This window comes from Salvelinus fontinalis, chromosome 33 (genome assembly GCF_029448725.1).
Source record: "Salvelinus fontinalis isolate EN_2023a chromosome 33, ASM2944872v1, whole genome shotgun sequence".
NCBI classification, from domain to species: domain Eukaryota; kingdom Metazoa; phylum Chordata; class Actinopteri; order Salmoniformes; family Salmonidae; genus Salvelinus; species Salvelinus fontinalis.
This window is the reverse complement of record NC_074697.1, coordinates 13,150,458-13,163,075: the sequence shown is the minus strand read 5'-3', so window position 1 is coordinate 13,163,075 and position 12,618 is coordinate 13,150,458. Positions and strand designations below refer to the sequence as shown.

At 51.4% G+C, this 12,618-nt stretch overlaps 1 protein-coding gene across 2 annotated transcripts in view; it reads right to left on the bottom strand.

Annotated features, from left to right (window-relative positions):
- The window catches only part of bcl9l (bcl9 like), a 305,409-nt gene that overhangs the window by 217,200 nt on the left and 75,591 nt on the right, over positions 1-12,618 (bottom strand). Inside the window, exon 4 of one of the 2 annotated variants that reach the window (XM_055895132.1) lies at positions 177-302. In XM_055895132.1, coding sequence (XP_055751107.1) covers positions 177-302 — 126 coding nt within the window. The remainder of the gene's footprint in view (positions 1-176; positions 303-12,618) is intronic. The other variant, XM_055895133.1, reaches the window with a different exon arrangement.

The window sequence follows — 12,618 nt, the reverse complement described above, 5'->3', positions numbered from 1 at the left end:
ACGGTGTCCCGTGAGGGGTGTAGTCTACTCCCAGTGTCCCGTGAGGGGTGTAGTCTACTCCCAGTGTCCCGTGAGGGGTGTGGTCTACACGGTTTCCCGTGAGAGGTGTGGTCTACACGGTGTCCCGTGAGCGGTGTGGTCTACACGGTGTCCCGTGAGGGGTGTAGTCTACTCACGGTGTGTAGCAGGGCGTGGCTTGTCCTCTTCCTCTTCAGTGCTGGGGCCAGAGCACCACTCATCTCCACTGTAGGGCTGTTTCTTCTCCAACACACACCGTCGTTTACTTCGCATCACTCCTTCTACTGGGAGGGGACAACACACACACACACACACACACACACACACACACACACACACACACACACACACACACACACACACACACACACACACACACACACACACACACACATTTAGGATTTGTAACTATAACAGGCCATAATGCTTAATTATTACACTGCATCATGAGAGGACAGGACAGAGGGAGGGAGACTACACTATCTCCTGCCATGGCCCCAAACTAGTGTACACTATCTCCTGCCATGGCCCCAAACTAGTGTACACTATCTCCTGCCATGGCCCCAAACTAGTGTACACTATCTCCTGCCATGGCCCCAAACTAGTGTACACTATCTCCTGCTATGACCTCAAACTAGTGTACACTATCTCCTGCCATGGCCCCAAACTAGTGTACACTATCTCCTGCCATGGCCCCAAACTAGTGTACACTATCTCCTGCGATGGCCCCAAACTAGTGTACACTATCTCCTGCCATGGCCCCAAACTAGTGTACACTATCTCCTGCCATGGCCCCAAACTAGTGTACACTATCTCCTGCCATGGCCCCAAACTAGTGTACACTATCTCCTGCTATGACCTCAACTAGTGTACACTATCTCCTGCCATGGCCCCAAACTAGTGTACACTATCTCCTGCCATGGCCCCAAACTAGTGTACACTATCTCCTGCGATGGCCCCAAACTAGTGTACACTATCTCCTGCCATGGCCCCAAACTAGTGTACACTATCTCCTGCCATGGCCCCAAACTAGTGTACACTATCTCCTGCCATGGCCCCAAACTAGTGTACACTATCTCCTGCCATGGCCCCAAACTAGTGTACACTATCTCCTGCCATGGACCCAAACTAGTGTACACTATCTCCTGCTATGGACCCAAACTAGTGTACACTATCTCCTACAATTGCCCCAAACTGGTTTACACTATATCCTGCTATGGCCCCAAACTAGTGTACACTATCTCCTGCCATGGCCCCAAACTAGTGTACACTATCTCCTGCCATGGCCCCAAACTAGTGTACACTATCTCCTGCTATGGCCCCAAACTAGTGTACACTATCTCCTGCCATGGCCCCAAACTAGTGTCCACTATCTCCTGCCATGGACCCAAAATAGTGTACACTATCTCCTGCCATGGCCCCAAACTAGTGTACACTATCTCCTGCTATGGACCCAAACTAGTGTACACTATCTCCTACCATTGCCCCAAACTAGTTTACACTATATCCTGCCATGGCCCAAAACTAGTGTACACTATCTCCTGCCATGGCCCCAAACTAGTGTACACTATCTCCTGCCATGGCCCCAAACTAGTGTACACTATCTCCTTCCATGGCCCCAAACTAGTGTACACTATCTCCTGCCATGGCCCCAAACTAGTGTACACTATCTCCTGCCATGGCCCCAAACTAGTGTACACTATCTCCTGCCATGGCCCCAAACTAGTGTACACTATCTCCTGCCATGGCCCCAAACTAGTGTACACTATCTCCTGCCATGGACCCAAACTAGTGTACACTATCTCCTGCTATGGACCCAAACTAGTGTACACTATCTCCTACAATTGCCCCAAACTGGTTTACACTATATCCTGCTATGGCCCCAAACTAGTGTACACTATCTCCTGCCATGGCCCCAAACTAGTGTACACTATCTCCTGCCATGGCCCCAAACTAGTGTACACTATCTCCTGCTATGGCCCCAAACTAGTGTACACTATCTCCTGCCATGGCCCCAAACTAGTGTCCACTATCTCCTGCCATGGACACAAAATAGTGTACACTATCTCCTGCCATGGCCCCAAACTAGTGTACACTATCTCCTGCTATGGACCCAAACTAGTGTACACTATCTCCTACCATTGCCCCAAACTAGTTTACACTATATCCTGCCATGGCCCCAAACTAGTGTACACTATCTCCTGCCATGGCCCCAAACTAGTGTACACTATCTCCTGCCATGGCCCCAAACTAGTGTACACTATCTCCTGCCATGGCCCCAAACTAGTGTACACTATCTCCTGCCATGGCCCCAAACTAGTGTACACTATCTCCTGCCATGGCCCCAAACTAGTGTACACTATCTCCTGCCATGGCCCCAAACTAGTGTACACTATCTCCTGCCATGGACCCAAACTAGTGTACACTATCTCCTGCCATGGACCCAAACTAGTGTACACTATCTCCTGCCATGGCCCCAAACTAGTGTACACTATCTCCTGCCATGGCCCCAAACTAGTGTACACTATCTCCTGCCATGGCCCCAAACTAGTGTACACTATCTCCTGCCATGGCCCCAAACTAGTGTACACTATCTCCTGCCATGGCCCCAAACTAGTGTACACTATCTCCTGCCATGGACCCAAACTAGTGTACACTATCTCCTGCCATGGACCCAAACTAGTGTACACTATCTCCTGCCATGGCCCCAAACTAGTGTACACTATCTCCTGCCATGGCCCCAAACTAGTGTACACTATCTCCTGCCATGGCCCCAAACTAGTGTACACTATCTCCTGCCATGGACCCAAACTAGTGTACACTATCTCCTGCCATGGACCCAAACTAGTGTACACTATCTCCTGCCATGGCCCCAAACTAGTGTACACTATCTCCTGCTATGGACCCAAACTAGTGTACACTATCTCCTGCCATGGCCCCAAACTAGTGTACACTATCTCCTGCCATGGCCCCAAACTAGTGTACACTATCTCCTGCCATGGCCCCAAACTAGTGTACACTATCTCCTGCCATGGACCCAAACTAGTGTACACTATCTCCTGCCATGGCCCCAAACTAGTGTACACTATCTCCTGCCATGGCCCCAAACTAGTGTACACTATCTCCTGCCATGGCCCCAAACTAGTGTACACTATCGAGTGCAATGGATGTGTCCTCATGTCTTCACTCAGGAACTCAGCCTGGCCCATCTAGCAGCAGGAACTCAGCCTGGCCCATCTAGCAGCAGGAACTTAGCCTGGCCCATCTAGCAGCAGGGACTCAGCCTGGCCCATCTAGCAGCAGGAACTCAGCCTGGCCCATCTAGCAGCAGGAACTCAGCCTGGCCCATCTAGCAGCAGGAACTCAGCCTGGCCCATCTAGCAGCAGGGACTCGGCCTGGCCCATCTAGCAGCAGGGACTCAGCCTGGCCCATCTAGTAGCAGGAACTCAGCCTGGCCCATCTAGCAGCAGGAACTCAGCCTGGCCCATCTAGCAGCAGGAACTCAGCCTGGCCCATCTAGCAGCAGGAACTCAGCCTGGCCCATCTAGCAGCAGGAACTCAGCCTGGCCCATCTAGCAGCAGGAACTCAGCCTGGCCCATCTAGCAGCAGGAACTCAGCCTGGCCCATCTAGCAGCAGGAACTCAGCCTGGCCCATCTAGCAGCAGGAACTCAGCATGGCCCATCTAGCAGCAGGAACTCAGCCTGGCCCATCTAGCAGCAGGAACTCAGCCTGGCCCATCTAGCAGCAGGAACTCAGTCTGGCCCATCTAGCAGCAGGAACTCAGCCTGGCCCATCTAGCAGCAGGAACTCAGCCTGGCCCATCTAGCAGCAGGAACTCAGCCTGGCCCATCTAGCAGCAGGAACTCAGCCTGGCCCATCTAGCAGCAGGAACTCAGCCTGGCCCATCTAGCAGCAGGAACTCAGCCTGGCCCATCTAGCAGCAGGAACTCAGCCTGGCCCATCTAGCAGCAGGAACTCAGCCTGGCCCATCTAGCAGCAGGAACTCAGCCTGGCCCATCTAGCAGCAGGAACTCAGCCTGGCCTATGCATTCTCTTTTGCTGCCAGCAGGCAGTCATTGGTTTACGTAAACGGGTGAGTCAGCTGGCAGTGTGTGTGTTAGCTGGTTTACATTCTCTTTAATCATTGGCCCTCTTCAGGTGTGAGTTGAAGAGGAAGGGAGAGGAGGGGGGAGGAGAGAGGAGGAGGGGGGAGGAGAGGAGGGGAGAGGAGGAGGGAGGAGAGGAGGAGGGTAGATGAGTGGGGAGGAGGAGAGGAAGGGGAGGTGAGGAGGGGGGAGGAGAGGAGGGGAGAGGAGGGGGGTAGATGAGTGGGGAGGAGGAGAGGAAGGGGAGGAGAGGAGGGGAGAGAAGGGGGGTAGATGAGTGGGGAGGAGGAGAGGAAGGGGAGGAGAGGAGGGGGGAGGAGAGGAGGGGAGAGAAGGGGGGTAGATGAGTGGGGAGGAGGAGAGGAAGGGGAGGAGAGGAGGGGGGAGGAGAGGAGGGGAGAGAAGGGGGGTAGATGAGTGGGGAGGAGAGGAAGGGGAGGAGAGGAGGGGAAGGAGAGGAGGGGGGAGGAGAGGGGTAGATGAGTGGGGAGGTGGAGAGGAGGGGTGAGGAGAGGGGTAGATGAGTGGGGAGGAGGAGAGGAAGGGGAGGAGAGGAGGGGGAGGAGAGGGGTAGATGAGTGGAGAGGAGGAGAGGACGGGGGAGGAGGAGGAGGGGGGGTGAGGAGAGGGGTAGATGAGTGGGGAGGAGGAGAGAAGGAGGGAGGAGGAGAGAAGTGGGGAGGAGGAGAGGAGGGGGGGAGAGGAGGGGAGGAGAGGAGGGGGAGGAGATGAGGGGAGAAGAGGAGGAAAGGAGATGACTTGCATTTAATTTGAATGTGTTTCTGTTTATTTAGCTAGAGGGAAATTAGATCAGAGAGAGAACTGGAAGATTCCCTTCAAAGGACCTGCCCAATCATTCTCCCTCTCTCTCTGGTTGGTAGATCATTCTCCCTCTCTCTCTGGTTGGTGGACCATTCTCCCTCTCTCTCTGGTTGGTGGACCATTCTCCCTCTCTCTCTGGTTGGTGGACCATTCTCCCTCTCTCTCTGGTTGGTAGATCATTCTCCCTCTCTCTCTCTGGTTGGTGGACCATTCTCCCTCTCTCTCTGGTTGGTGGATCATTCTCCCTCTCTCTCTGGTTGGTGGATCATTCTCCCTCTCTCTCTGGTTGGTGGATCATTCTCCCTCTCTCTCTGGTTGGTGGACCATTCTCCCTCTCTCTCTGGTTGGTGGATCATTCTCCCTCTCTCTCTGGTTGGTGGATCATTCTCCCTCTCTCTCTGGTTGGTGGACCATTCTCCCTCTCTCTCTGGTTGGTGGACCATTCTCCCTCTCTCTCTGGTTGGTGGATCATTCTCCCTCTCTCTCTGGTTGGTGGACCATTCTCCCTCTCTCTCTGGTTGGTGGACCATTCTCCCTCTCTCTCTGGTTGGTGGACCATTCTCCCTCTCTCTCTGGTTGGTGGACCATTCTCCCTCTCTCTCTGGTTGGTGGACCATTCTCCCTCTCTCTCTGGTTGGTGGATCATTCTCCCTCTCTCTCTGGTTGGTGGATCATTCTCCCTCTCTCTCTGGTTGGTGGACCATTCTCCCTCTCTCTCTTTCTGGTTGGTGGACCATTCTCCCTCTCTCTCTGGTTGGTGGATCATTCTCTCTCTCTCTCTCTGGTTGGTGGACCATTCTCTCTCTCTCTCTGGTTGGTGGACCATTCTCCCTCTCTCTCTGGTTGGTGGACCATTCTCCCTCTCTCTCTGGTTGGTGGACCATTCTCCCTCTCTCTCTGGTTGGTGGACCATTCTCTCTCTCTCTCTGGTTGGTGGACCATTCTCCCTCTCTCTCTGGTTGGTGGACCATTCTCCCTCTCTCTCTTTCTGGTTGGTGGACCATTCTCCCTCTCTCTCTGGTTGGTGGATCATTCTCTCTCTCTCTCTCTGGTTGGTGGACCATTCTCTCTCTCTCTCTGGTTGGTGGACCATTCTCCCTCTCTCTCTGGTTGGTGGACCATTCTCCCTCTCTCTCTGGTTGGTGGACCATTCTCTCTCTCTCTCTGGTTGGTGGACCATTCTCCCTCTCTCTCTCTCTGGTTGGTGGATCATTCTCCCTCTCTCTCTGGTTGGTGGACCATTCTCCCTCTCTCTCTGGTTGGTGGATCATTCTCCCTCTCTCTCCCCCTCTCTCTGGTTGGTGGACCATTCTCCCTCTCTCTCTGGTTGGTGGACCATTCTCCCTCTCTCTCTGGTTGGTGGATCATTCTCCCTCTCTCTCCCCCTCTCTCTGGTTGGTGGACCATTCTCTCTCTCTCTCTGGTTGGTGGACCATTCTCTCTCTCTCTCTGGTTGGTGGATCATTCTCCCTCTCTCTCTGGTTGGTGGACCATTCTCCCTCTCTCTCTGGTTGGTGGACCATTCTCCCTCTCTCTCTCTCTGGTTGGTGGACCATTCTCCCTCTCTCTCTGGTTGGTGGACCATTCTCCCTCTCTCTCTCTCTGGTTGGTGGATCATTCTCCCTCTCTCTCTGGTTGGTGGACCATTCTCCCTCTCTCTCTTTCTGGTTGGTGGACCATTCTCCCTCTCTCTCTGGTTGGTGGATCATTCTCCCTCTCTCTCCCCCTCTCTCTGGTTGGTGGACCATTCTCCCTCTCTCTCTGGTTGGTGGATCATTCTCCCTCTCTCTCCCCCTCTCTCTGGTTGGTGGACCATTCTCTCTCTCTCTCTGGTTGGTGGACCATTCTCCCTCTCTCTCTGGTTGGTGGACCATTCTCCCTCTCTCTCTGGTTGGTGGATCATTCTCCCTCTCTCTCTGGTTGGTGGACCATTCTCCCTCTCTCTCTGGTTGGTGGATCATTCTCCCTCTCTCTCTGGTTGGTGGATCATTCTCCCTCTCTCTCTGGTTGGTGGACCATTCTCCCTCTCTCTCTCTCTGGTTGGTGGACCATTCTCCCTCTCTCTCTCTCTGGTTGGTGGACCATTCTCCCTCTCTCTCTGGTTGGTGGACCATTCTCCCTCTCTCTCTGGTTGGTGGATCATTCTCCCTCTCTCTCTGGTTGGTGGATCATTCTCCCTCTCTCTCTGGTTGGTGGACCATTCTCCCTCTCTCTCTGGTTGGTGGACCATTCTCCCTCTCTCTCTGGTTGGTGGATCATTCTCCCTCTCTCTGGTTGGTGGACCATTCTCCCTCTCTCTCTGGTTGGTGGACCATTCTCCCTCTCTCTCTCTCTGGTTGGTGGATCATTCTCCCTCTCTCTCTGGTTGGTGGATCATTCTCCCTCTCTCTCTGGTTGGTGGACCATTCTCCCTCTCTCTCTGGTTGGTGGACCATTCTCCCTCTCTCTCTCTCTGGTTGGTGGACCATTCTCCCTCTCTCTCTGGTTGGTGGATCATTCTCCCTCTCTCTCTCTGGTTGGTGGACCATTCTCCCTCTCTCTCTGGTTGGTGGACCATTCTCCCTCTCTCTCTGGTTGGTGGACCATTCTCCCTCTCTCTCTCTCTGGTTGGTGGACCATTCTCCCTCTCTCTCTGGTTGGTGGATCATTCTCCCTCTCTCTCTCTCTGGTTGGTGGATCATTCTCCCTCTCTCTCTGGTTGGTGGATCATTCTCCCTCTCTCTCTGGTTGGTGGACCATTCTCCCTCTCTCTCTGGTTGGTGGATCATTCTCCCTCTCTCTCTCTCTGGTTGGTGGATCATTCTCCCTCTCTCTCTGGTTGGTGGATCATTCTCCCTCTCTCTCTGGTTGGTGGACCATTCTCCCTCTCTCTGGTTGGTGGATCATTCTCCCTCTCTCTCTGGTTGGTGGATCATTCTCCCTCTCTCTCTGGTTGGTGGATCATTCTCCCTCTCTCTCCCCCTCTCTCTGGTTGGTGGACCATTCTCCCTCTCTCTCTGGTTGGTGGACCATTCTCCCTCTCTCTCTGGTTGGTGGACCATTCTCCCTCTCTCTCTGGTTGGTGGATCATTCTCCCTCTCTCTCTGGTTGGTGGATCATTCTCCCTCTCTCTCTGGTTGGTGGACCATTCTCCCTCTCTCTCTGGTTGGTGGACCATTCTCCCTCTCTCTCTGGTTGGTGGACCATTCTCCCTCTCTCTCTGGTTGGTGGATCATTCTCCCTCTCTCTCTGGTTGGTGGACCATTCTCCCTCTCTCTCTGGTTGGTGGACCATTCTCCCTCTCTCTCTGGTTGGTGGATCATTCTACCTCTCTCTCTCTGGTTGGTGGACCATTCTCCCTCTCTCTCTGGTTGGTGGACCATTCTCCCTCTCTCTCTGGTTGGTGGATCATTCTCTCTCTCTCTCTGGTTGGTGGATCATTCTCCCTCTCTCTCTGGTTGGTGGATCATTCTCCCTCTCTCTCTGGTTGGTGGACCATTCTCCCTCTCTCTCTGGTTGGTGGACCATTCTCCCTCTCTCTCTGGTTGGTGGACCATTCTCCCTCTCTCTCTGGTTGGTGGATCATTCTCCCTCTCTCTCTGGTTGGTGGACCATTCTCCCTCTCTCTCTGGTTGGTGGATCATTCTCCCTCTCTCTCTGGTTGGTGGACCATTCTCCCTCTCTCTCTGGTTGGTGGACCATTCTCCCTCTCTCTCTGGTTGGTGGACCATTCTCCCTCTCTCTCTGGTTGGTGGATCATTCTCCCTCTCTCTCTGGTTGGTGGACCATTCTCCCTCTCTCTCTGGTTGGTGGATCATTCTCCCTCTCTCTCTGGTTGGTGGACCATTCTCCCTCTCTCTCTGGTTGGTGGACCATTCTCCCCCTCTCTCTGGTTGGTGGACCACAACCAGTGTTCATTCAGTATTGTTGCAATTGTCATTAAAAATCGGCCGATTAATCGGTATCGGAATGGAAAAATCATAATCGGTTGACCTCTAATCATTACCCATTGCTCCACAAAAGCCGGGGCCACACACACACACACACACACACACACACACACACACACACACACACACACACACACACACACACACACACACACACACACACACACACACACACACACACACACACACACACACACACACAATAATAGACCACTGTTCTGGTAACAGTTTACTGCTGCTATAGACAGATGACAGTCCCCTACAGAGACCACTGTTCTGGTAACAGTTTACTGCTGCTATAGACAGATGACAGTCCTCTAGACCACTGTTCTGGTAACAGTTTACTGCTGCTATAGACAGATGACAGTCCCCTAGACCACTGTTCTGGTAACAGTTTACTGCTGCTATAGACAGATGACAGTCCCCTAGACCACTGTTCTGGTAACAGTTTACTGCTGCTATAGACAGATGACAGTCCCCTAGACCACTGTTCTGGTAACAGTTTACTGCTGCTATAGACAGATGACAGTCCCCTACAGAGACCACTGTTCTGGTAACAGTTTACTGCTGCTATAGACAGATGACAGTCCCCTAGACCACTGTTCTGGTAACAGTTTACTGCTGCTATAGACAGATGACAGTCCCCTACAGAGACCACTGTTCTGGTAACAGTTTACTGCTGCTATAGACAGATGACAGTCCTCTAGACCACTGTTCTGGTAACAGTTTACTGCTGCTATAGACAGATGACAGCCCTCTAGACCACTGTTCTGGTAACAGTTTACTGCTGCTATAGACAGATGACAGTCCCCTAGACCACTGTTCTGGTAACAGTTTACTGCTGCTATAGACAGATGACAGTCCCCTACAGAGACCACTGTTCTGGTAACAGTTTACTGCTGCTATAGACAGATGACAGTCCCCTAGACCACTGTTCTGGTAACAGTTTACTGCTGCTATAGACAGATGACAGTCCCCTAGACCACTGTTCTGGTAACAGTTTACTGCTGCTATAGACAGATGACAGTCCTCTAGACCACTGTTCTGGTAACAGTTTACTGCTGCTATAGACAGATGACAGTCCCCTAGACCACTGTTCTGGTAACAGTTTACTGCTGCTATAGACAGATGACAGTCCCCTAGACCACTGTTCTGGTAACAGTTTACTGCTGCTATAGACAGATGACAGTCCCCTAGACCACTGTTCTGGTAACAGTTTACTGCTGCTATAGACAGATGACAGTCCCCTACAGAGACCACTGTTCTGGTAACAGTTTACTGCTGCTATAGACAGATGACAGTCCTCTAGACCACTGTTCTGGTAACAGTTTACTGCTGCTATAGACAGATGACAGTCCCCTAGACCACTGTTCTGGTAACAGTTTACTGCTGCTATAGACAGATGACAGTCCCCTAGACCACTGTTCTGGTAACAGTTTACTGCTGCTATAGACAGATGACAGTCCCCTAGACCACTGTTCTGGTAACAGTTTACTGCTGCTATAGACAGATGACAGCCCCCTACAGAGACCACTGTTCTGGTAACAGTTTACTGCTGCTATAGACAGATGACAGTCCCCTACAGAGACCACTGTTCTGGTAACAGTTTACTGCTGCTATAGACAGATGACAGTCCTCTAGACCACTGTTCTGGTAACAGTTTACTGCTGCTATAGACAGATGACAGTCCCCTACAGAGACCACTGTTCTGGTAACAGTTTACTGCTGCTATAGACAGATGACAGTCCCCTAGACCACTGTTCTGGTAACAGTTTACTGCTGCTATAGACAGATGACAGTCCCCTAGACCACTGTTCTGGTAACAGTTTACTGCTGCTATAGACAGATGACAGCCCTCTAGACCACTGTTCTGGTAACAGTTTACTGCTGCTATAGACAGATGACAGTCCCCTACAGAGACCACTGTTCTGGTAACAGTTTACTGCTGCTATAGACAGATGACAGTCCCCTAGACCACTGTTCTGGTAACAGTTTACTGCTGCTATAGACAGATGACAGTCCCCTACAGAGACCACTGTTCTAATAACAGTTTACTGCTGCTATAGACAGATGACAGTCCCCTACAGAGACCACTGTTCTGGTAACAGTTTACTGCTGCTATAGACAGATGACAGTCCCCTAGACCACTGTTCTGGTAACAGTTTACTGCTGCTATAGACAGATGACAGTCCTCTAGACCACTGTTCTGGTAACAGTTTACTGCTGCTATAGACAGATGACAGTCCTCTAGACCACTGTTCTGGTAACAGTTTACTGCTGCTATAGACAGATGACAGTCCCCTAGACCACTGTTCTGGTAACAGTTTACTGCTGCTATAGACAGATGACAGTCCCCTAGACCACTGTTCTGGTAACAGTTTACTGCTGCTATAGACAGATGACAGTCCCCTAGACCACTGTTCTGGTAACAGTTTACTGCTGCTATAGACAGATGACAGTCCCCTAGACCACTGTTCTGGTAACAGTTTACTGCTGCTATAGACAGATGACAGTCCCCTACAGAGACCACTGTTCTGGTAACAGTTTACTGCTGCTATAGACAGATGACAGTCCCCTACAGAGACCACTGTTCTGGTAACAGTTTACTGCTGCTATAGACAGATGACAGTCCCCTACAGAGACCACTGTTCTGGTAACAGTTTACTGCTGCTATAGACAGATGACAGTCCCCTACAGAGACCACTGTTCTGGTAACAGTTTACTGCTGCTATAGACAGATGACAGTCCCCTAGACCACTGTTCTGGTAACAGTTTACTGCTGCTATAGACAGATGACAGTCCCCTACAGAGACCACTGTTCTGGTAACAGTTTACTGCTGCTATAGACAGATGACAGTCCTCTAGACCACTGTTCTGGTAACAGTTTACTGCTGCTATAGACAGATGACAGTCCCCTACAGAGACCACTGTTCTGGTAACAGTTTACTGCTGCTATAGACAGATGACAGTCCCCTACAGAGACCACTGTTCTGGTAACAGTTTACTGCTGCTATAGACAGATGACAGTCCCCTAGACCACTGTTCTGGTAACAGTTTACTGCTGCTATAGACAGATGACAGCCCCCTACAGAGACCACTGTTCTGGTAACAGTTTACTGCTGCTATAGACAGATGACAGCCCCCTAGACCACTGTTCTGGTAACAGTTTACTGCTGCTATAGACAGATGACAGTCCTCTAGACCACTGTTCTGGTAACAGTTTACTGCTGCTATAGACAGATGACAGCCCCCTACAGAGACCACTGTTCTGGTAACAGTTTACTGCTGCTATAGACAGATGACAGTCCCCTAGACCACTGTTCTGGTAACAGTTTACTGCTGCTATAGACAGATGACAGTCCCCTACAGAGACCACTGTTCTGGTAACAGTTTACTGCTGCTATAGACAGATGACAGTCCCCTAGACCACTGTTCTGGTAACAGTTTACTGTTGCTATAGACAGATGACAGTCCCCTAGACCACTGTTCTGGTAACAGTTTACTGCTGCTATAGACAGATGACAGCCCTCTAGACCACTGTTCTGGTAACAGTTTACTGCTGCTATAGACAGATGACAGTCCCCTAGACCACTGTTCTGGTGACAGTTTACTGCTGCTATAGACAGATGACAGCCCTCTAGACCACTGTTCTGGTAACAGTTTACTGCTGCTATAGACAGATGACAGTCCCCTAGACCACTGTTCTGGTAACAGTTTACTGCTGCTATAGACAGATGACA